At 40.8% G+C, this 25,590-nt stretch overlaps 1 protein-coding gene across 12 annotated transcripts in view; it reads left to right on the top strand.

The window, feature by feature from the left end:
* GALNT18 (polypeptide N-acetylgalactosaminyltransferase 18) overlaps nucleotides 1-25,590 on the top strand; it is a 318,100-nt gene that overhangs the window by 226,675 nt on the left and 65,835 nt on the right. For 11 of the 12 annotated variants that reach the window (XR_005820445.1, XM_040559347.1, XM_040559346.1 and 8 more), the window contains 3 exons: nucleotides 12,982-13,165; nucleotides 14,365-14,562; nucleotides 21,664-21,778. Coding sequence is in view for 11 of the 12 variants with exons in the window: in XM_040559347.1 (XP_040415281.1) it covers nucleotides 12,982-13,165; nucleotides 14,365-14,562; nucleotides 21,664-21,778 (497 nt within the window). In the remaining variant the exon portion in view is untranslated. The remainder of the gene's footprint in view (nucleotides 1-12,981; nucleotides 13,166-14,364; nucleotides 14,563-21,663; nucleotides 21,779-25,590) is intronic. The other variant, XM_040559348.1, reaches the window with a different exon arrangement.

Below are 25,590 nucleotides of genomic sequence, written 5' to 3'. Positions count from 1 at the left end.
TTCATAATTTTAATTCTCTAATTGGAATTGCAGCACAGGGTTCAGGTTCCCATTCTTTATGTGATCTGCAAAGGGAGCAGTCCCGTTGAGTTCCTTTGACAACAGCTTTGCAAATAGCTCTTCCAAGAAGCACATAAACTTCTTCAGTGGAAAGATTGTACAGAGTGTAGGTTGTCAAGAACTGTACAAAGCTGGGCCATTTTGCAGTCCAAAGGCAATGAGGAGTTAGACATAATTATACCTCGGCATTGCTAGCAGGGCAGTGAACGTTGAGGCAGCACCCTCCTTTTGTCCAGTTGGATGAAATGCAGCCTGCTGGTTTGGGACATAGATGAGGTGATGGTCTTGGAATCAAGGCGCAGTCCAAAATGTCCGTGTTATTTTACCTTTTCCCAGTGTGGCAGAGTGACTGTAATTGTGATCTCCAGTATTAGTGACAGAGTGAGAATTTGGAAAAAATGTATCAGGCTGGCTATCTGGGTGACCTGTACTTACCTTTATTAGTCTGACTCATAAAATGTCAGAAAAGGGTCATCTTGACTTACAGTTTAGGCCACTTCACTCTTTCTAACAGGTAGCATGACAGTGTTTGCTATGTAGAGTATGATTTACAAAATTGTCAATTGTCATATAAGGGAATATTTAGGAAGAGGGTTGCTGTGAGGCCCTTGAAGCCATGTGACCGGAGGAGTATGTCACTATTCAGCCTTCCAAGAGACACCCATGTCTGAGGCTTCTTGAGCTTTGAAAAGATTGCAAAAAATTCTGTAGAATAAATACTCCTCAGATTTTCAAGATTTAGATATTAATTGTAACTGAATTTACCATCTTCTGGAGCAGTCTTATGTCTCCTGTGACATAAGAATAACCCTCTAAGGTTAACCAAGACCAATGTAATATAGGAAAATGAGATCATTACCCAGTCTGAAGCTGAGTGAAGTGGTTTTCAAGGCAACATACTGCAACATGCAGACAAAGTAGAAATTTAATGCTTATAGGTGATGAGGATTCAGTCATGGAATTTCATTATGAAATTCAGCTGTGCAAGAAGCATTTTTTCAAAGATGCTAAAAGGTTTAAATCTGAGAAGTCAAGCAGTAACTATTGTGAAAAATGTGTATATATTGCAAATTAGATTGCAAATCACTGCAAATCAAGGTCCAGACCAAGGAAATTAGCCTGCATCTGTGCAAAATCGTTATTCACAAAGGTCAAGCAGTATAGTGGAAGAATTAGAGATGGGAGGTGATAGTTTCAAGTCTTTGAATCTCTATAAAATAGAGTCTGATAGGTTTTCAGTGCTACAGGACCACATCAGGGCTAGTTAGTGAGACATAGGCAACTGTTGTGGTTTAGCCCGGCTGGCAGCCAAACACCACACAGCCGTTCGCTCACCCTCCCCCCTCCCTCTCCGGGATGGGGGAGAGAAACGGGAAAGTGAAGCCTGTGAGTTGAGATAAATACAGTTTATTAAGACAGGGAAAAGACTAACAATAATAATAATTAATAATAATAATAATAATAATAATAGTATTAATAGTAATAATGTGTACGAAATAAGTGATGCACAATGCAATTGCTCACCACCCGTTGACCGATGCCCAGCCTATCCCCGAGCAGCCGGCCCCCCCTCCACCCCGGCTAGCCACCCCTATATATTGTTCAGCATGACGTCAGGTGGTATGGAATACCCCTTTGGCCAGTTTGGGTCAGCTGTCCTGGGTCTGTCCCCTCCCAGCTCCTGCTGCATCCCTAGCCTGCTCGCTAGCAGGACAGAGCGAGAAGCTGAAAAGTCCTTGGCTTGGTGTAAGCACTGCTCTACAACAATTAAAACATCAGCATGTTATCAGTGCTCTTCTCATCCTAATCTAAAACATAGCACCCTGCCAGCTACTAGGAGGAAAATTAACTCTGTCCTAACTGAAACCAGGACAGCAATATTTAGTGCTAACAGTCCTTCATAAGAAGATTTCCTTTTTAAGGAAAGTCCTTAAAATTCCCAAGCAATGCTATATATCAGAAAAATGCTATATGTCAGGAAAAAATCTGCCAAAGACAATGGATTTCATTGCACAGCCATCAGAGTCTGCTAACCTGGAACAAAAAGCAGCAGCAGGACCTAATCCCATCTCCTACCAAGCAAACATAGATGGGCCTTCAGCGTGCACTTCCACCGAAATCGTAGGAGCAATATCACAGGCTTAACTTCTCATGATTTCAGTAACCTGGCAGTTACACTTTCTCTTTTGTGAAACCTCCTACAAAGGACAAAATCCAAATAACTCTTACTCCTGTAAAACACCAATTCAAGTCAGAAGTGATTAAGTTTTGATATAAGGCATAAGAGCTGCAGGATTTGGCTCTATCTAAATCAGCTGTGCTGTTTTTTGGGGAATAATCAACTATGTACATTTTCAAATTAAAGCAACAAATTCTGGCTTGCTTCTTTCCCATCACATTTGATTACTTAGGTTTAACGCAGCGCTGGGACCGTGCCATTTGGTAGCTGTAGAAAACCTCTAAATCTGGCGTACACTATCTCCAAGTAAAGAACAAGCAAAATAGTATCTTGTCCACAACTTCCCAAACTCCAAGTCTGAATGAAGAAAACATAATAGCATCCGATATGTATCTTTAGATGAAATATATCAGCATGTAACTGTAGTTTTACCCAGAACAAAAAAAATCTTTAACCAGCTATCATAAAAAATTTCTGTATCCAATAGTTCTAATGAAATGTCTAGGCTTTAATTGCCATATAACAATGTTGCTTGTGCCCTGCCTTTTTGTATCAGAAAAACATGAGGGACAATAGCAGCAACTCTTAGGTTTTCTAAAAAAAGGGAAGACATTAAAATAACCTGGACTGTAACTTGAAACTAAAATACATAATACCTTTTCAATTGAGAATACAGGACCAGCATTGTTATTAGCATCCTGTGGCAGTCTGGGAAAGATTTGGTTAAATCCTGCTTAAGCTAGAGTAAAATGTATTTTAAAAGTAAAGTATGTTAATCTGGCTATTAGTATATCTCCCAGCAGGGCGGAAGAAGCCTTGCTCATGTGAAACTTGAACACAGAAGAACACAAGCCAGCCTTTCCTTTCCTGCTTCCCATAAACAACTGGCAGTTGCATTAACATTGTATAATATAAGGGCATGTGAAAGCTGGCTTTCATACCGGGCTAGTTATAGTATGTGTACTTGCTGTCATGTATGATGTTGTATTCGGGGCCTGGACATGCAACAATTTTTTTCTGAAAACCTCTTGTTGACTTCCACGATACCAGTGTTTCACTCAGTACAGTTGTTACTTGCAAGTGGTCTGATCTATTCTTGTTTGCATTAGCCATTAGAATAATGAAGAAAAAAAAGCTCTTCCACCTATAATTTACTTTTTTTTTCCCGTGTATGTTTTTGCTTTCTTCACTGAAAGGGTTGTGAGGCATTGGGGCAGACTGCCTAGGGAAGTAGTTGAGTCACCATCCCTGGAGGTATTCAAAAGACAACAAAACTAAAAGACAAAAGTGTTGATGTGGTGCTTAGGGACATGGTTCAGTGGTAGACTTGGCAGTGCTAGGTTGACAGTTGGACTTGATCTTGGAGGTCTTTTCCAAACTAAGTGATTCTATAATTCTGTAACAGAAGCATCTTGTGTGAATGTGGCTGTGCTGATCTAAAGCAAGTTCTTTTTGTGAACTGATTCCATCATCCCATCTTTCCCACTATAGAAAGGAGCAACTTATGTGACTGACTTCCTCTTGAATAATGAAGTAGTTACACTTGGACTATTGTGCTTCAATTGGCAGTTTTCTTTTCCATATGAATCTGTTATCATAACATGAATTGCCATGCTGTTTTTTGGAGTCGTGATGATTTATCAAGTTCACAATACAGCAGGCAGCTTGCTGAGTCTTATGGTTATAGAAGTACAGAGTATTTCTAATATGTTCTTCAAATTGTATTTTTCTAGATTTATGTAGTCTGCTCTGGCTTTGTTCAGGTATTTAGATTCTTTTTCTGAATAGTGATTTTTCTGCTCTGTACAAGTCCAAGAAATAGATTAGAATTAAATGCTATATATATATATTTAAAGTAAATTAGATTACTTGAAACAGCTGCTACCCAAGTGGGATTAGAATGCATTTCCCAGGCACTTCTCTCTAACATTTACAGGTCATTTTACAAATGAATCAAAGAACATGAAGAAATGAAATTATGAGCTCTCAGAATTTTGGCAGCAGTTATTTCAGCAGTGTACTGTATGCACTGTAACACTTCCAATGCGCGCTTCTGCTGCTTGTGTACTTCTCACTTTATGGTGCCTTTCTAAAACTGTTGTATTCAAATACACATCAGAAGCTGGTCTTGTATCAGATACAGTGTGAATATCTCAGTTTCAATGGCAGTGCTTTTTGCATTGTTCTGATCACATTATTGTAGCCATAATATACTCAGTAACATTCGCTAAATGGGAAGTAGGTGTACATAATAAACCTGAGTGGAATAACGTTTGTGCTAAGATTAATTCAAGCATCCAGAAATCAGCAAATTGAGTGGAACAATTAGGATTATGTAATTATAGGTCTGTGCTTAAAGGTATTTTTAGGATTTTAACACCTTCCTGTTGAAGAGTTTGAAGTATTGCCTTGAAGAGGTGTGGTGCAACCGCTGTGCTCTTGTTTTGTTGTCTGTATGGCAGTAGTACAATTTGTGGTGCTTGGTAAATTCCCATTCTACTTCTATCTTTTGTTTGCATATTTGCTGGTTTAAGTACACACAATTGGCTTTGATTGTCAGTTGTAAACTTTCTAATTTGGGAATTCTGTAATCTAAGAAAATAAACTCTGCTTTCATTGTTAGTCCTGCCTTGCAGCGTGCAGTTATATTCACAGAAGAGCTAGAAAGAATGTTCACCTGAGAGCAGATTTATTTTCCTTTTCTCTCTTTATGTTAATGCTTACCTTTAGTAATCTCTGCTTGGTACTCAGACATAAGCATGTGAGTCTCTCGCGTTGAGAGGGGAACGGAAGGGCCATGTTTAATTCTTTTGATGTAATGCATTTCTGTTGACATTAACAAGACCTCTGGATGTCAGCCAGCTCTCAATCCCGATCCAGTGATGTGGATGAGCTATTGTAGCTACACAGATTTCTCTGGGCTCTCCGTAGGGGCCATGCCTCAAACTGCAGAATCACGGCCTGAAAGAAGCCACGCAGTGCTAATGTGCTTCCCTGGGATTTGGGAGACTGAGGCCCAAATACCTCCCCTGCTGCACCTTCTGGTATGACCTTGCAGATTAATCTGGCATCTCAGTTTATATTTCAGTCTTGCAAAGTGGTGTGAGACACTATGCTGCTGGAATGTGGGCTTGGTGATACCTATGACAGGATCCAACACGACAGAAATGAGGTAAAAAGCAGTGTGTGCCTCACACTGATCTGTGCTAGTTTCTCCTGGGCAAAGGAAAGTTTGCGTGTGCATGTGTGTGTAGGGGCTGGGAGGGGAAACATGCATGTTTTACTGCCTTTCTTGTGGGAGAATGGTGCTTGCCGTTCATGTTCTAGACTGAAAAATCCTTGGATTGTAGTCCAAGGTCTGAGCTGGAAAAGGTTGGTGTAGGCCTCATTTATATCAATAGAACAGTGGAGGTTTAACAGCAACTGAGACTCTGGATTGCTGAATACAAAGGCTGGGACTGTGAAAGTTCATTACCCTATCTGGCTTTACATGCAGATAGCATGGATTTCTGAGATTAGATTATGTCTCTCTGTCAATGATACAAGTTAGGTATAGTAATGGAGGAAAAGGACTATACTGCTTTTTTGTTCCTGAGCTCTGTCCTAATCAAATCCTTGCATCACGTTGGTAATTTCCCTTGGGTGGTTTATCTGTTACCAGATAACATGAGATTATTAAATACATGTGCAAAGCAGGCCCTCTTTATCCCTTTCTGCATTGTTGCCCTTTGTTGCAAGCATTCTAAATACATAGGTGCATTACAAATGACATGTTTATATCTGGTTATAAATATTTTCCATTTGAAATTATCTGCTTCTGCTACAGAGATGAGAGGTGATCACTTGAGCATGAAAGATAAGGGGCCAGAGAAAAGGAAAACAAAAACCAAACCAAACCAAAAAACAAACAAACCAAAAAAAAACAACAACAAAGAGCTTCATGCAGGATGACATTATCCAATGTACAGGCCTATTAAAGTGCACCAAACAATTCTTCCTACATGCCTAGCTGCTGCCATGAATTCAAGATATTACATGAATTCAGGTTATATGCCTACAGAGTGACTGAGAGGGAAGAGAGGTTCGTTTTGCAGCATACCTGGTATAACAGGCTTGCTTTATTTGCCAGTAGGGAAGCTAGCCATGTTAATACATTCTGTTTTTCGAAAGGCTATGAAATCATTACTGAAAAATTGAAAAAGCAGATCTTGATGGTGCTAAGACTTTGGGCCATAAATAACCAGACAAATTAGATATAAAATTTTGGTTTAAAATAAAGTGCTTCGTTAAAATTTTGTCTTTTTGCTCATTTATCTGCCTTTCATGCAGAAGCAAGATGTACCTGCTTAGATGCTCCCTGTATGGCAGCAGCTTTCATGGTGCACTGTCTTTTGTTCGCAGAAATGGAGTAGGTGCCTTGTGCTCTGCCAGTTGGCTCTTTTCCTTGATGCAAGGTGGTGGGTCCCAGTCTGACCTACTGCCCAAGGGTTTCAGCAAGGCCCAGGGGACCTTGCAGGTGCAAACCAGCCAGTGGTCTCTTGCGTCCAACAGAGGCAGTAGCTCCATTGTATTCCTGCAGCTGCTGTAAGGGTTCTAAAGGCCTTTAGAAGTGGCCTTTGTAATTCATGAAAAAATCCACCGTGGTTCTTTACCTGGAGTCTAAGGACCACAGTGTGTCTTCTGGGCAGCTCAATGAACACACAAAGGTGGTGTAAAAAAATAATGAATTTCAGGCACAGGGAAGACAATTGTTATGTTAAACCTCATTCTGTATTCAAGAATAATTTTCTTCCCTTCACAGTAGAAGTAGCCACATTTGTGCCAAGAGCTAAGGTTAAAGAGGGACACAGTAATCCTGGACCTTTGACATAGAAATAAATTCTATGCTAAGGGAAAAGGCACAAGGCTTGCAGAGATGGCCATAACATCCAGTAGGCATTCTGCTGTACTGAAGTCAAACAGTACTTTCAGCCTTCAGAAAATGTAGTACTGCATAGAGTTACATGAGAGCTTTTATCTGTCTATCTATCTATCTAAAAATATTTTTTATTGAGCTTTCTTGGCAAACTTACAGCTAAGAAGAACAATTTTCAAAAGTCAGTAAAATGCACCTGTCTCAGGAAAGCATGAGTGTCAGACTTCACAAATGTAATTGTTCTGAGAGCTGTGAGGACTCATTTAAGCACTCAGAATGGGATTACATTAAAACATGAAAGTTATAGAAAATGAAGCTTAATTGACTGTTCTTTAAGCTACTTATCTATGAATGTGAAGCAGTAATTTATTATTTATGACAACACTTTGTATCAATAACATAAAAATTTGAAGTCTGGAGACAGATCCACAGCTGCTGTAGGACATGGGAGTCCCATGGGGCTAGGCACTTTAGATCATCTGAGTATCTAGCCCAATAACTTCCTGCTAGAGGGAAGGTGGAGGCATTCAAACCACAGGCCACTTACATGCAACTTGATGAAGAACAAGATCTGTAGATGGTTTTCCTTCTGAGAAACTCTCTGGAGCAGCTGTGAGAAATCTCCTCCATATTGTGAAGCCTGCCACAATCCCTCAGCATCCAATGAGGAGGCAGGACTGTGGTCCAGAATGCCCCTCTGGGCCTGGACTGGCCGCTCACACAAGCAGAGCAAGCATTGCTAGGGCCTGTCTCAAGCCCATCATTCTCTCTTCCTTTCATTTACTGAAGCAAAGATCGCCTCGTGAAGGGATTTCCATGAACTAAGTGATCCCTTCACGTCCAGCCTCTACAGCTGTGGGATGATTAATGTCTTCTGGCTCCTTATGCTCCCTGCCTCAATTGCACCCTGCTTCTGCCCCTTTCTAAAAAGGCAAGGTAGCATGAAATAGTTCTTTAGCACTGCTTTGTAATGCCGAATAGGGGAAACTTGACAAAAAAAATCTTTGTGGGTTTGTTAAAAGCAAACAAACAACCTGTGACAAATATTAAAACTTAATTATGTTAATGTTAAACATTATTATGTTGCATAATTATGACTTCTGCGTTTGTGAGGGGAGTTCTGATGTGCTCTACAGACATCCGTACCATATGGAGACAGGTGGTAGGGTGCATGATTTCCAAGCACTAGATCTACACCATGTTCCCGTTCCATCTGTGGCTGTTCTTTCTCTCCAATTGCAGTTACCAAGTCAGCTTAGTCAAATGGAGCCCTTATTTGAAAAATTCTGCACTGAAAGGCAAATGCATCTATCTTTATAAGCCTGTTTGTTTCCATAATTAGAAACTGAATCAACAGTGTATTGAAAATGACACATTCGCTCATTCCCTTTCTTCTCCCTATGGTGGCATAAAGCAGCGAAGCACAATAATTAATGAAAAAGACTGTTTATTATTCATGCAATATATCTGAAGTGGAAAAAAAACAGAGCACGGGTTAAAAATATATTACTGAAGACTATCAGTGCCATCACAAACTGTATGATCAGTTCTAGGGGGAGAGTCCCATCATTCAATCCAGTTGGGCACTGTGCTCTGAAACTGTCAAAGACAATTGAACTCAGATTTCTCATGTAACACTCAGAAAAATGTAGACTGCTTGAAGAAAACAAAGCAAAACAAAAAACCTGACTTAAGTATCCAGCTAGAGCATTTTTAAAGTTCTGCAATACTGACTTTTTAAGCTTCATTTGCATGTCTGCTGTGTCTTGTGGTTGAGTCAAAAGGATATGTTTTTTTAGTGAACTATCTTTTCTTCATGGGGAATCTGCGTGATAGGTTTTGTAAGACAAAGGGTGTGCATAATGCTCTGTTCAGCCCTCTGCCTTTGCAAAGCAAAGCTATGCTGTTTTAAATAACAATGACCAGAAAATGCCTGGCTGCAAAATACTGCTTTCTCTCCTGTGGACACACTACAAAGTCACGGCTGGCAGGTCAGTATCGAAGATTAGGTGAAATGCAGCACTCTCCTCTGCCTCCTGGGGCTGATACTGAAGTCCAGAGGATTCCTTGATACAGACTGACCATGGGTAAGCCTGTAAGGTTCCCCCAGGACTCTCTCTGGCCATTCACTTCATTCGCAAAAAGCTGCAGTGTGTATTAAAAGTGCATACTGCCTAGTAAATGTCACAGCTATAACGTGCAGCTGAAGTTGCACTGGTGGCAAGCCAAGATTTGGGTTCTGTTCCATTTCCACTTATTTCCATGCACACCTAGCTATGGAAAAGATTTTGTGTTTACTCAAGCTTACAAAGTCAGTCCACATTAGGAAATGTATATGACAGGAGTAAGAATAGCCCACTTGCTAAGCAAGAAGGTGATTGAGAGAACAGTGACTGTTTCAAAAGCACTGATTTTCAAGTCTTTGATTAGAGCCTGCTTTCCTTTTACATATTTGATACTCAGCAGTGATGCTGCTGATTGTTGTGGGAAATACAGCTTCCTGATATTGCAAAACTGTGAACAGCCACTTGCGCTGAGAACAAAGCTTTGATCTCTTCTTGTTTTGATATTAATTTTCCACCATGTTGCATTTTGGGAATAGATAACTGTTTTGGACAATTTTTAGAGAGGCACAATTTCAATAACTTGTATTCTTTTGAATTCAAGCTGCTGTTAGCTAGTGGTTGGTTTGATCGTTTTTTGCTTGCTACAAACCTGTGTGTTGGAGATGAGCAATAAGAATGTGTTGCTTTGCACAAGCATGATAGAAAACGTGAATGTAATTGTGGGCTTTATAAGGGAAAAAAGTGTACTGATCAACACCCAGCAAATGTAGTATGAAGTAGAAGAGTGCTCTGCACTATGTGAGTTAATGCTTCATGTAAACATAGATTTCTGAGTCTTGTTTATTCAAGACAATGCAGTCAAAGAGAAAACAATGCTCCTATCTTTTATCTATGCTTATGTCAATGTGAACTGGAAAATTCTAGGAATATATCAAGTCCATTCCGACAACACAGCTACAGTTTAAGTGCTGCGATGGACTTGCATTATAGATTATTTCATTTTAATTATAGTTGGTGGTTGTTTTCAGAAAAACTGTACACATTAGCACTTTTCTTTGGTATTCTCTTGCTTCTATGCAGAGAGTTCATTTCTGTCAAAGTACATGGTATGCACAGCCCTGCAACACCAGTACAACCAGCTGCAAGAGCATCATGCCTGGTGGCTCTCTGGGAGTCTCTCAAAAACGGGGGAATTTAAGGAATTGTTTCACTTGATCTTTTCCCTTCCTCCATACCCTGAGAAGTAGACCCATTCAGGTCACATGGGCTGCAGCAGTCTTTAAGCTAGAGGACCCCTTGTGCAACAGCTCGGTTCCTCTTTTGCAGACTAAGAGAGGACACATCCATCTACTTTCCAAGGATGAACATTTAATGTGGCTAAAAAAGTGTGCTTGCTTTTAACTTTCTCTTGCATTAACCATTCTAGTGTGCATACTGTCCAGATTTGATTGAGATGACCAGTTCCTAGAGTGGTTGGCTTATCCTGGTGAGGAGTTACTGGGCTCAGTGCATTAATCTTCCCCTGGCTTGCAGCTAGAAGCAGATTGCACAGCTAACACCTGCTAAAACAATGAGAATCATTGGTTATGTTTAAAACTCAAACAAACTGTTGTATTTTAGTATCTTCACGTTGATTGGTCACCTCTTGTTCCCCAAACACATCCAGCTATTGAGTTTATTTGAACAATATAGGGCCTATATTTGGGTTTGCAGCGTGTTCAAGAGGTTTGCTGTTGTACACCTGTTGATCATGTGTGTTATACCCAAAATATGTAGACCGCAAAGTTGCTGGATAGACAGAAGAGTTACATGAAATTGTGCCTGTGCCTTCTGTTAGCATTGTCCTGGGGTTTGTGTTTTCAGATGGTTGAAAGTCAGTTTGAAATGAGCAGATTAACATTGGACTGCCTAGCAGATTTAATGAGATGTAAAATTCTCTGAAAGCAATCAATACATACATTGGTTATTATGTATATTATACATGTGTAATCCAAATTAAAGAATGAATGAAATAAGAATGTGTTGAAGAACGAATGTTAGAAACTACAGGGGAAAACCCATGGTTTGTTTTTCATGCAACTGTATTAAGACCAGAAATATGACATTGATGGGAACATTTTGTGAATATTGTTATTACTACATTGGGCCTTTATGAAATGTCACAGAGTTCCTGAAGCTTATGGGGATGCTAAATACCTTGTAGTCTGGCTAATAGGATCAATTCTTTAATGAAAACTTTATTTCACATTAGCGAGAGCATTAGAAGCTACAACCAAGGGATAGCTTGGCATTGAACATCTGAGCAAAAACCCAAAGGTTTTTCCTCTAGGAAATAGGAAAAACAGTGGCATGACCAACTTATCTGGTGCGTATGTATGGATCAGGGACTGAAATCAGCAAGAGAGGAAAACTGTGGAAATAGCAGATGGCACACACACAAGGCTCAGAGGAGCAGAGCTGTATGGGAAGCAAACAGGTTTCTGAGTAAGAAACCTATTTCATAAGTTTTGATGGAAGTAATGTGTTCACTTTTTTTGTGAACCTTCAGGATTGCACACAAGCGTACCTGACTTGTATAAACAACTAGCTCTTGAACAGAAGCTCACTGAAAATACTCATGCTTGATCCAGCCAGCATGGCAGAAGCTAAGGTACTCCCTTCCCACTGCAGACTCCAGGGTGCTGCTCCCTCCTGGGCTGGGCTGGGGGTCACCAGTTGCCTGATGCCCCCTATTCCAGTGTGCTAGGTACTGTGCAAGTGCATGGAAAAAGCAAAGTGTGGTCTCTAGAGCTTCAAGTCTAAATAGACCAAAAAGAAGAAACAAGTGTGGTGATCACATTTCACAAGTGCGGAATTGATTTATGAAGTGGATTTCCCAAGATTTCACAGGAAGGGCTAGGCAGAATTGAACTCTTAATGCAGATCTGTCAGTTTCCAGTTTATCATTATAACCGCAGGAGCAATATTCTGCCTTGCAGCAAAGACATTTCAGGATTTGTGGAGAGATTGTGAAGAAAGGGAACTTAATAATGCCAAGGGAATTCTCAGTGCTACCATAATAGAATATCGCAATGCTAATAAACAATAACAATAACAGTGAACACTATATTTCAGTTCTTCCTATTGAGTTTTCTGATGCAGTGGTCTTAAAGCCAGAGATGCAATAACTGTCGATGAAGTAGGTTATCATGTTTTAAGTAGGAATAATTCTCCTCCAGTGCTTTTACTGGCCTTTGTTCTGCTGAAAAAAAGAGTAGAAGTCATAGAACTTTTTAGTTGAGATAGGAAGGTATTGTCCAAGTTCAGGGGAAAAAAAAACATGGAAAAAGTATAAATAATTAATTTTATTCTTTTCTTTCACTTCTTGAAATATTAGTAAAGGAAGTTAATGGACAATACTTTAGCTTATTTTTTCTGGAAATATAAGATAGTTAACTTATTTGTTGCTACAGTAACACAATATGTACTTACGTAGTTATGGTACTTTATGACTAAGTGCTTTATTTTGTGGCATGTTAATGTTAAACAGTGACAGGATTTTGGCAATCACGTGGGCTGAATTGTTGCACTTGAATTTTTTTATTACTATACAATTTGCATTCCTTCTCTCTTCTTTTTCTTTTCTCTTTTTTTAGAAGTCTTAATAGTTAAATCAACATGGAGTATTCGTCTGTGAGAAGACTCCTGTTTTGCTGAAAGAGCAGGTTTTTACATCTCGGCGAGCTGTTATTTCTTAACATCCAATTCTTTCCTTTGCACAGAAGAACTCAAGGAGAAACTAAAGAAGTATGTTGATGAAGTGAATGCTCGGAAGCCTGGTTTCATCAAGGTTGTTCGACACAGCAAACAAGAGGGGCTGATTCGATCTCGAGTTAGTGGATGGAGAGTAGCCACAGCACCAGTAGTTGCTCTCTTTGATGCCCATGTGGAATTCAATGTGGGATGGTATGTGTCTCCTTGTATTTATCTGATAAAGGGGCCTTTTCTAAGCACTGTTTATAAATTACTAAATGCTATTTCTCTTGCATATAGATGATAAATTAATATTCTGATCTTTTTAATAAGGATTCAGAGATGGACACAATCACCAAAAATGTATTTGTGCTATGTAACAATCTGTATATATTTTTCTAGTGTGAGTTATCTCCTGGTGTAATTACAATGTATTTAACTATATTGGAAAACTGTGCATTAAGTGAGCTCCCACTTGTTGTCAAAATATCTAAAATATCTGAATCTATTGTGTATTATTGTTTTTCTTTCAAGTAAATGGTAATTTTGACATAAAGAAGCTGAGTAAGGTAGGCTAGTTACAGATACCAGGTAAGGGATTGCAGTTAGGGGCAGCACACTTATGATTCAGGTTTTGCTTCTTTGAGTTGCTTGAGTTCTCTTCAAATCTCAGGACAATATTGTAAATTGTTCTCAAGACACAGAAAAAGCTTCACATTTATGTGGCTTCCAAATATCTTATATTCCTAATAAAGGACAAACTGCTGAGAAAAAATTCTATTTTCTATGCTCATATTTTTCAGAGATCAGCTCCCTCCAGTAATGCTCCTTACGGGCAAAGGGCTGAAGCAAATTGACCTTCTTCTAATAATAGTAAAAAAAAAAGTTTATTTCATGTTTTACAGTATAAACAAAGAAGTGTCATTTTGTCTCTGAGGTTGTTGCTCTTTGCAAAAGTAGTGCATACGTAAAAACGTGTATTTGAACTTGTTTGGTCTAGATTTAATATCTCTGTTTCTTGAGTAAAAAAGGTAGTAAAAAGGCAGGAGGTGCTGTCTGCAGGATAAATCTATTATTAACTCTGATCTTGATGCCCTTGATGATACTGAGAGCCTGAAGTTATCGTTACTTGGTAGCAGGGGTGTAAATGCTCTGTGATATGCACATAGTAATTTCTTCCATTTCCAGCTAAAATCAGGGATAATAACAGAGAGTCCTTGATAAAATATTGCACTGCATTATTTTGGGGCAGGTCCTGCTCTATCAAATCTCTGGCTCAAAGCAAAGGAAGCTCTGAATAGCTAACACCTATAGACATCGCTCCTTCGGAAATATACAGTGTAAGCTGCTACTTCCATCAGTGCTATCCTACTGCATAGTCTTAATTTTTTTTTTTTATTATTTTTTTTCAGGGCTGAACCAGTGCTCACTAGGATAAAGGAAAACAGAAAAAGGGTCATTTCTCCATCATTTGATAACATTAAGTATGATAATTTTGAAATAGAAGAATATCCCCTTTCAGCACAAGGGTTTGACTGGGAGCTATGGTGCCGCTATCTGAACCCTCCTAAGTCGTGGTGGAAACTGGAGAACACAACTGCTCCAATAAGGTAACATGCATCTGTGACCCAGATTAGTGTATCGCAGGAAATGCTCATCTAGATGTGACAGATGGTGAGTGGTCTCAGCTATGTAATAGGTCTTACTGACTGCAATGTTAAATTAGATGTTAAATTAGTTAAATGTCCTTGATCTGTGTCCTTGCTCCCCCTACATATATCAAGAAAATCTTTATCAGTAGATGTTTTTTAATAGGTTTCATTGTTATTAGCATGGGAAAAAAACATAGCTAAAATGAAACAGTAGACTTGAATGCTCAGCAGCACTCTTTCTCCAAATATTGTCTGATAATTTAGTGGAAATGGGCCAGAAACAGAATTTTCTTTACAAATGCCTTATATAACATAACTAATCTGACAGTTGTATTCTTCATAATACTGCCACATAGCTTTATAGCTGTATTATGTCATCGGAGTTAATGCTGGTCCACCAAAAGCATGCCAGCAACAACTGTAATAAATTCTTGCTTTCGTACAATCTAGCTGTGTTTTTTGTTATCACGGCTAGAACATTGTTGGGCTGGCCCAGAACAATACCCTTACCTCTGTGAGGGAGATAGAGGCTTCTGAATCCCCCTGTAGCTCTGCTGAGATTCCAGTCCTTTTTCTGTCTAGGCATTCATACCAAGGAGGTCACGGGTACCTGTTATCTAGCTCTGCAGAAAGCAAGTGTGAAGACCGTTTTCACCAGCTGCAAAGCAGAACCTTAAATAGCAGCAGCAGCATGGGGGGCTCATCAGTAGCACTCACTTACTTGTTTCCATGCAGTCAGTGCAAGGGGTATCTCATCCAGTGGTTTTGTCTTTTCAGACAGACATCTCTTCTGGGGAGTTGTCAGCTTAGACACTGGACTGCTCTGATCCACATGCTGATCATTAGAACAGGATTCAGAATTGGGAAGCAGTAGCTAAAAATTCACAGGTTTGCCACAGACATAAAAAGGGGTGGTAATTTCCACATCATTAGAAGGGTTTCATAGCCTTAATAAAGTGTGTTATTATAATGAAAATGCCTTGAAATATTCTACTAATTCCTGGAGAGGCAAACTTTCTATATTAATTATGGTAACTTTTTAAGTTAAAGGTACCTAAGCTCAGAATGAAGAACAAATCTTCTGTTCTGTATTATCTAAAAACTATGTGTTTTGAGAGTACTGTGGAGCAAGTAGCCTTTAAGAATATTGGATGTTTAGATTTTTCCCTAGCCATTTCCCTGGAGCCTTTTATTCAGTGAGATATGCTGTGCACATGTGATGGATAACTAAAAAACAACAACAACAAAAAAACATGTATTGATGGTGTCTGTCATGCCTCCAAATATGCCTCTAGAATTATAAAAAAGGGAAGCAGGTGCTCTGAAAAATACTTCTAAAAGAATGTCAGAAGCAACAGTTAATTTGTTTTCTTCATTCATAAATATATCAGAAACAATTGTTCACTGTTGTGAAGTAGGTAGTATAGCACTTCAAGTTAAAGGCACAAATGTATAGAATTCTGTAGAATTTTACAGCTTGTGATTAAGACATCCTATAACCTGTTTGAAAGCAGATGCCTACACTTACTGCAGCTTGAATGTTTCCAGTAATCACAGAATCACAGAATCATCTAGGTTGGAAGAGACCTCCAAGATCACCTAGTCCAATCTCTGACCTAACACTAACAAGTCCTCCACTAAATCATATCACTAAGCTCTACATCTAAATGTCTTTTGAAGACCTCCAGGGATGGTGACTCAACCACTTCCCTGGGCAGCACATTCCAATGCCTAACAACCCTTTCAGTAAAGAAGTTCTTCCTAATATCCAACCTAAACCTCCCCTGGCACAACTTTAGCCCATTCCCCTTCGTCCTGTCACCAGGCACATGGGAGAATAGACCAACCCCCACCTTGCTACAGCCTCCTTTAAGGTACCTGTGGAGTGCGATAAGGTCGCCCCTGAGCCTCCTCTTCTCCAGGCTGAACAATCCCAGCTCCCTCAGTCGCTCCTCGTAAGACTTGTTCTCCAGACACCTCACCAGCTTTGTTGCCCTTTTCTGGACTCTCTCGAGCACCTCAATGTCCTCCTTGCAGGGAGCGGCCCAAAACTGAACACAGTACTCGAGGTGCAGCCTCACCAGAGCCGAGTACAGGGGGACAATCACTTCCCTAGCCCTGCTGGCCACACTGTTTCCTATACAAGCCAGGATGCTGTTGGCCTTCTTGGCCACCTGAGCACACTGCTGGCTCATATTCAGCCGACTATCAACCAGTACTCCCAGGTCCTTCTCTGCCAGGCAGCTTTCTAACCACTCATCGCCCAGCCTGTAGCACTGCTTGGGGTTGTTGTGCCCCAGGTGCAGGACCCGGCACTTGGCCTTGTTGAATCTCATACAGTTGCCCTCAGCCCATTGGTCCAGGCTATCCAGATCCTCCTGCAGAGCCTTCGTACCCTCAAGCAGATCGACACACACACCTAACTTGGTGTCGTCTGCAAACTTACTGAGGGTGCACTCGATCCCCTCATCCAGATCATCGATAAAGATATTAAAGAGAACTGGCCCTAGTACTGAGCCCTGGGGGACTCCACTAGTGACCGGCTTCCAACTGGATTTAACTGCATTCACCACGACTCTTTGGGCCCGGCTACCCAGCCAGTTTCTAACCCAACAAAGCGTACGCCAGTCCAAGCCAAGAGCAGTCAGTTTCTTCAGGAGAATGCTGCAGGAAACAGTGTCAAAAGCCTTACTGAAGTCAAGGTAGACCACATCCATAGCCTTTCCCTCATCCACCAAGCAAGTCACTTTGTCATAGAAGGAGATCAGGTTCGCTAAGCAGGACCTGCCTTTCATAAACCCATGCTGACTGGGCCTGATCGCCTGCTTGCCCTGCAAGTGCCGTGTGATGACACTCAAGATAATCTACTCCATGAGCTTCCCTGGCACTGAGGTCAAACTAACAGGCCTATAGTTTCCCGGGTCTACCTTCCGGCCATTCTTGTAGATGGGCATCACGTTTTCTAGCCGCCAGTCGACTGGGACCTCCCCTGATAGCCAGGACTGCTGATAAATGATGGAAAGGGGCTTGGCCAGTTCTTCCACCAATTCTCTCAGCACCCTTGGGTGGATCCCATCCGGCCCCATCGACTCGCGTACATCTAAGTGCTGTAGCAGGTCGCCAACCCTTTCCTCATGGATTGTGAGGGCCACAGTCTGCTCCCTGTCCCCTTCCACCAGCTCAGGGTACTGGGTATCTAGAGAACAACTGGTCTTGCCGCTAAAGACTGAGGCAAAGAAGGCATTAAGCACCTCAGCCTTTTCCTCGTCTCTCGTCACTAAGTTTCCCCCCGCATCCAGTAAAGGATGGAGATTCTCCTTACTCCTCCTTTTTGTGTTAATGTATTTATAAAAACATTTTCTGTTGTATTTAACAGCAGTAGCCACATTGAGCTCCAGATGAGCTTTGGCCTTTCTAATTTTCTCTGTACACATCCTTACAAAATCCTTATAATCCTTCTGAGTGGCCTGCCCTCTTTTCCAAACATCATAAACCCTGTTTTTTCTCTAAGCTCTAGCCACAACTCCCTGTGCAGCCAGGCAGGTCTTCTTCCACGCCGGCTCATCTTTGGGCACGTGGGGACAGTCCACTCCTGAGCCATTAAGATTTCCTTCTTGAGGAGTGCCCAGCCTTCCTGTACTCCTCTGCCCTTCAGAAATGCCTCCCAAGGGACTCTGCCAACCATTGTCCTGAACAGCTCAAAGTCTGCCCTCCGGAAGTCCAAGACAGCAGTTTTACTGGTCCCCCTCCTGACTTCGCCAAAAATAGAGAACTCTACCATTTCGTCGTCACTCTACCCAAGACAGCTCCCGACCACCACTCCTCCCACCGGTCCTTCTCTGTTTGTGAACAGAAGGTCCAGCGGGGCACCTCCCCTGGTAGGCTCACTAACCAGCTGCATCAGGAAACTATCTTCCACGCTCTCCAGAAACCTCCTAGACTGCTTCCTCTGAGCTGTATTGCATGTCCAGGATAGTACAGGATGTTTTCCCCTGTACTGCTAATTAATATCCTGTTGTTCCCAGAGTTCCTGATACCAGCATAATAATCAGAAAAGACATTTTTATTTCTCACCAATGTGCATGGGTAGGAAAACAAAGAAAAGGCCACACTACTATGCATTCTCCTCCACTGCATCTCATAAAGGTAGAATTGTACTCTGTGGTTGAACTCTTATCCTTCTTAATATTAGCTCTGCTTAGTAAAAGTTGGCTAATTCAGGTCATGACATAAATAGAGCTTGTGGTTTTGGTAAAGGTATGTGACTTGTTTAAATTTGGCTTAGGACAATGGACTAGTGTTACTGAATGCTGGGAAGGGCAGGCATTTCTTAATTCAGTATTGCAAAAGTTTACCTGGAAGTTCCTGTTCAAGAAATCACTTCCTCTTTAATATAAACTTTTAAAGATGAATGTTTTCTTAAATGCAGATGACCCTAGCTTCTAGCTAAACTTAGAAAACTATGCACCATTGGGTATATATATATTATGGTGACAGAAGGAAAACTGCCACCAAAACTTCAGCCCTGGATATAGGGAAAGCAGACTTCAGGCTGCTCAGAGAACTAGTCAGCAAGGTCCCCTGGGAAAACTGCTTTTGAAGGCATTGGTGTCCATCAGTGCTGGTCAATCTTTAAGCACTGCCTCCTAAAAGCACAAGATCAGGCAATTCCAAAATATCGGAAGTCAGGCAGGCGGGGCAGAAGGCCGGCCTGGCTGACCAGGGATCTTCTACTGGAGCTTAGGCGAAAAAAGGAAGTGTACGGCTGCTGAAAGGAGGGTCAGGTGATGAGGAAGGAATACAGGGATGCTGTTCATGTTTGTAGGGAGAAAATTCATGTGGCCAAAGCCCAACTAGAGTTGAAGCTGGCCATGTCTGTGGGAGACAATAAAAAAGGTTTTTTTTAGATATGTGAACAGAAAAAGGAGAACCAAAGAAAACATAGGTCCACTACTTGATGGGGAAGGTCTCCTCACAGACAATGACATAGGCAAAGCAGAGACGTTTAATGCCTTCTTCGCCTCTGTCTTCAACACTGATGATGGGCTTCGGGACCCAGGGTGCCCTGAGCTGGAGAACCATGACGGTGGGAATGACAAACTCCCAACCGACTCTGAACGTGTGCGGGATTTGCTGCTCCGCCTGGATCCATACAAGTCCGTGGGTCCGGATGGGATCCATCTCAGGGTGCTTAAAGAGCTGGCTGACATCATCGCGGGACCTCTCTCAATTATTTTTCAACGATCTTGGGAATCTGGAGAGGTCCCAGTAGACTGGAAGCTGGCAAATGTTGTGCCAATTTTCAAGAAGGGTAAGAAAGAAGACCCTAGCAATTACAGGCCTGTCAGTCTCACGTCAGTGCTTGGTAAAATTATGGAGAAGATGATTCTTGAAGTTATTGAGGTGCACCTGGGGGACAATGCAGTCATTGGTCCCAGTCAACATGGGTTCATGAGGGGTAGGTCCTGCCTAACAAATTTGATTTCCTTTTATGATAAGATCACCCATCTAGTTGACCAAGGGAAACCAGGTGATGTGATCTTTTTGGACTTCAGCAAAGCTTTTGACACAGTTTCCCATAGGATCCTACTGGACAAAATGTCCAGCATACAACTTAACAAAAACATCATCTGATGGGTGAGCAATTGGCTGCCGGGCAGGGCTCAAAGGGTTGTGGTAAATGGGGCCACATCAGGCTGGCGGATGGCCACTAGTGGGGTCCCTCAAGGCTCCATCTTAGGGCCAGTCCTCTTCAATGTCTTTATAAATGATTTGGATGTAGGACTAGAAGGTGTTTTGAGCAAATTTGCTGACCACACCAAACTTGGAGTTGTGGACTCAGATGAGGGTGGAAAGGCCTTGCAGAAAGATCTGGACAGATTGGAGAGCTGGGCGATCACCAACCACATGAAGTTTAATAAAAGCAAGTGCCGGGTCCTGCACCTGGGACGGGGCAACCCTGGCTATACATACAGACCGGGTGATGAGATGCTGGAGAGCAGCCCCGCAGAGAAGGGTCTGGGGGTTGTGGTTGACAGCAAGTTGAATATGAGCCAGCAGTGTGCCCTGGCAGCCAGGAGGGCCAACCGTATCCTGGGATGCATCAAGCACGGCATTGCTAGTCGGTCGAGGGAAGTGATTGTCCCGCTCTACTCTGTGCTGGTGCGGCCTCACCTCGAGTACTGTGTGCAGTTCTGGGCACCACAGTACAAGAAGGACATTAAACTGCTGGAGAGCGTCCAGAGGAGGGCGATGAAGATGGTGAAGGGCCTAGAGGGGAAGACATATGAGGAGCGGCTGAGGTCACTGGGCCTGTTCAGCCTGGAGAAGAGGAGGCTGAGGGGGGACCTCATCGCAGTCTACAACTTCCTCGCAAGGGGGAGTGGAGAGGCAGGTGACCAATTCTCCATAATCACCAGTGATAAGACCCGCGGGAATGGTGTTAAGCTGAGGCGGGGGAAGTTTAGGCTGGACATCAGGAAGAGGTTCTTCACGGAGAGGGTGGTTGCACACTGGAACAGGCTCCCCAGTGAAGTAGTCACTGCACCAAGCCTGTCTGAATTTAAGAAGCGATTGGACTGTGCACTTAGTCACATGGTCTAAAATTTTGGGTAGACCTGTGTGGTGCCAGGAGTTGGGCTCGATGATCCTTATGGGTCCCTTCCAACTGGGGATATTCTATGATTCTATGATCCCTTTTAATTATCACAGACACCTGAGAACTTAGTAGGGATAGACTACTCCACATTTTGGCTACAATAGCTGGTGCCTCAAAAACAAAGTTGCAGCTGTTGGGTCTAGTCTTTTTAAATCCTTAAATTCTGCCTGTTGTGGTGAATGTGTTTGTCCAATCATTTTGAGTCTCTTTTCTTTCAGTGCTTTCTTCACCATAGAGTCAAGAACATTAGAAAACAAAGCTGAATAACTCTATTTGAGGACTACCTTCATAAGAATCCATCTTGACACACTGTTTGACCCAGCAATGATAGTCAATTTTGGAATAATAAAATTGTTTTTATTCTCTCTGTTAATTTTGCTTGCTCTTGTTTTTTCTTCCAGAAGTCCTGCGTTGATTGGGTGCTTCATAGTAGACAGAGAATATTTCCAAGAGATTGGCTTACTAGATGAAGGCATGGAAGTATATGGAGGGGAGAATGTGGAGCTCGGAATCAGGGTAAGGAACGTAAACAAACAGCACTGGTGGCTTGCGTTAAAAAGTACGACCTGGTCTTTATTATAGGGGAAAAAATGGAGTTACATATGTATGGGTGACACCATGCAAAGAACATGCATACTACTGCTCTGTAGTTGTAAGGATTGTTGTATTTGAGAAGGGGAAAAATATATCTTTAAAAATATATATATCTTAAAAATATAAATATATACATTATATTATATATATTATATTATATATAAAATATATAAAAATATATCTTAAAAAATATCCCATATCTTTTTTAAGAACTTAAATGGAAAAAGAATATAAATACAGAATTTGGTATTATTCTGCAGAGATGATACCTAAAATTCCCTGTGTACCTATGATCCCGGGCTCAGTAAGGAGGATAGTTTCTCATAGATGTAATGGGAAAAGCCTTTCAAGATTAATTTATTTAAATTAGGAAAATGCTATGGAGCAAGCTGAAGTATACAGGCATTTATGCTGCCTTCCCTCTGCAGGGGAATTAAGGTATTCATAAAGTACTGAAGTTGCACAAGTGCACATATTTTCTTCTTCCATCTGTTTAGTGTGTGTAGTATTTTGTGTGTTTTGTGTACCTCTTTCCATCTCTCATCACAACTAAATACCATCCACAAATACAGTGTTGCTCATTTTGAGAATCTTTCAGGTTTTTTATACAAGAGAAATTCCTAGATTGATAGGTGGTAATGAAAAATGGAATGATGTGTGTTATAAAAATTAAATTCTAAACCCTGCTATTGAAATGTTAGTGGAAGATAATATTTTGTGCTTTTCGGTTGCCAGATTAAAAATATAGTTATATAATAGCAAAAAAAAAAAAAAAAGAATTTCATCAAAAAATAAATAATTCTCTGATGAGACTGTGAGATATACCAAAAAACTGGGTTTCTGCAATTCTTTTCCTCCTATCTGTCAGAGATAAAATGTTATTGCAGGAAGACTGAAAGGCAGGTACCCTCTCAGTTACATTAGAGCACAGTTGTAAGGATAAGGACAGAGAAAACCAAGACTGCTTCATTTAATAACACCATTCTCTTCACTGTGAGGGACAGAGAGCCTTATTCTGCTCCTGAAACACAATTTTGCAGCTGAGTGTTTCAGTGAGTTGAAAATTAGTGTCACTTTGATTTTACTTTTCTTTCCACAACTGACAAGCTATAGTCTCTCTGTGAGCATATAGAGTTTTATCTAGTTCTGCATCATGAGATATATGCTATCCAGCCCGTTAGACTTAGCCTTGCAGAAGTTGATCATGATGAGTACTTTGATAGACAAGACCAGAGAGACAGAAATCTCTGTATAACTGAAACTTTGGAGTAGACTGGATCACTGGAATAAGGCCCAACACTGCTCTGATTTCCTTATGGCTTTTTTTTTTTTTTTTCCCTGTCTCCAGTGAAGCAGTGCCTGACCTACATAAAATACTTTCGTCTGCAGCAGATTGTAATATGTAAGGTACTGTAATGTATGCTGCCTCATCTAACTTTATCCTGATTTGGATCTGTGTTCCTAGCTGTATCAAAACAAATCACTGAGCAGATTTTTCAACAGTTTATTACTAACTGTTTTCACAATTCTCAGCATATCCCAGATGATACCAGGGTGAATATAAATGTACAGTGCAATATTAGAACTTCTGGAAATCATAGCATTTTTTCTACAGTTGTTAAGCTTCATAAGCAAACTCCTTTCCTCAGCCATCTGCTGCAGGTGCACACCTGTGACCATACAGTTTCTTGACAAAGTACAGGTGGCTGCTAAGAATGTGCTGTCACAATGTGGGCAGCTGTGCCATCCTGTTGCATCCTTAGCACTCATCCTTAGTGGTGCTGTTTGATTTCTTTTAGATAGGGCTATGCAGAAAACTATGGTCAGAAGGTGATTGCATGCCAGATGGTCTGTCTTTGGTGCTGAAATACATCTTGTCTCTGCAGCACAAAAATATTTACCTCTAGATTACCCATGTTGCTTTCAACCGCAGGGCCTACAATGAATCAATACAGACAGTAATTGTTCTATAAAAGCTACATTATAATTACAGAGTCAGTGCAATAAATAATGTTTCCATTTTAAAATGATGCTCTCCAGTCCATGACTACAGATTGCTCACTATGCTTCATCTTTTATCACCGTTCTCCTTTTTTAAGAAGAATCAAGCTTCATCTAGTATTCTGCTGTGTTATGCATTATCATGTAGGGATGGAGAAGCAGACACCAAGTGTGCTCAAATTGGCCTAGTGTCCAGGATGTCCAAGAAGTAGGAACGTAGCCTGTTCCCTTTGCAGTATTTAGGTACTGGAAGTCAATTCTTTCATTGAGAAAATTTATGTAATAAGCACGTAAGAACAAATATTTACAGGATGAGAACAGGTAAACATTCAACTACAGAAAGAGCAGGAAGAGTAAGGATCATTTGAGCTACTTGTTTATCTTAAACACATTAAGTAGAACAAGGTCCTGCATCCTTTTATTACTGTTTTGTTCCAGAGGATATAAAACTACTGTTAGCCAAACTCACGCATATCAGCTACAACGTCGTTTGATGAAGTAGATAAACTGGTATCAGGGTAAACTTGGTACCTCTGTGCCTATGCAGGGAGTCAAAGACTTATTCTCCATTTGCTTTGTTAGCAGCTGCATCTTCAGTGGTGTGAGATGAGATTTAATTTCCTAGCTGAAGTGGTTCTGAGAAGCAAAGTATACCTACTTAGGATTTCTTCTCATTATAAAGGAGAAACCACTTATTTTGTCTTCTGAAATCTTGAAATGGTTTGTTTTAAACTAAACTAATGGAGTTCTCACCGTGTACAGCCAGGAATTAGATCCTGAGACAATGGAATCTTACCCCAGAATCCTCTCCCAGGAGGTATTTTTGTTACCTCATCATCTGCACAAATGTCTAGTTTTTTGTGTCACCTGAGTATAGGAAAATCTCAACTATTGGAAACTGTAGCTGAAGCACCCATTGTTGGTAAATTGTATCAAACCACAGAAAACAGGTCTTTGAATGGAGGTTTATTCTCCTCACTCTGATGAATTAGTTTCTTTACTCATCAGTATTTGTCTCAAATTTGGGGTACTATTTTAACTTCTAAGATTTTTACCTTGTCTATGGCTTTGTAATAATATTTGTAAAACCGTAAACATATATTATCAAATAAATATTCATAGAATTCTGTTTCCGTGAGCTAGAAGCTGACAGATGAGTTCAAAGTAGGAATACATTTTAAAATCTTAGAAGCAATGCTGTATTTTCACCTCAAGCAAATATTTTCTTGCAAAGCTATTCATGTGACCCATAACAAAATAAAGACTGGCTGGTTGATGCAAGACTTGGCAGCACCCTTTTGTGCAGCTCAGTCTCTTAGTCTGGGATTGCTGAAAGATTCATTTACCTTGTCCCAGAATCATATTCTTAAATTCACATTGGGATGAGTAACGATTCCTTTTGGATTACTTTTGATTATTCCCAATTAGATGGACCTGTGTGCTTTGAAGGGACCAGATTATATTTGAAGGGCAAACTGGAATCACACTGCTTATCCAAGAGACCAAATACAAACTCATATTTTGTATAAGTGTGTGTATAAGGCTGGGATTTTTCACCTTTATTTAGGCTCTCCTTTCTGGGCTGTGTTTGGACAAGCTATACATGCAGTTACGGAAACCCCTACAAATCCATTGCAATCAATTAGATGCTATCAATTAGATCCTGTGCTAGATGGTTCAAGACTAGTTTTCAGTAGGCTTCTTAGAGGCTTCTTCCAATTTCTACTGATGTC

Source organism: Cygnus olor, chromosome 5, assembly GCF_009769625.2.
Source record: "Cygnus olor isolate bCygOlo1 chromosome 5, bCygOlo1.pri.v2, whole genome shotgun sequence".
Lineage (NCBI taxonomy): Eukaryota > Metazoa > Chordata > Aves > Anseriformes > Anatidae > Cygnus > Cygnus olor.
The sequence above is the reverse complement of the archived record's forward strand: the minus strand, read 5'-3'. Positions and strand labels throughout refer to the sequence as shown.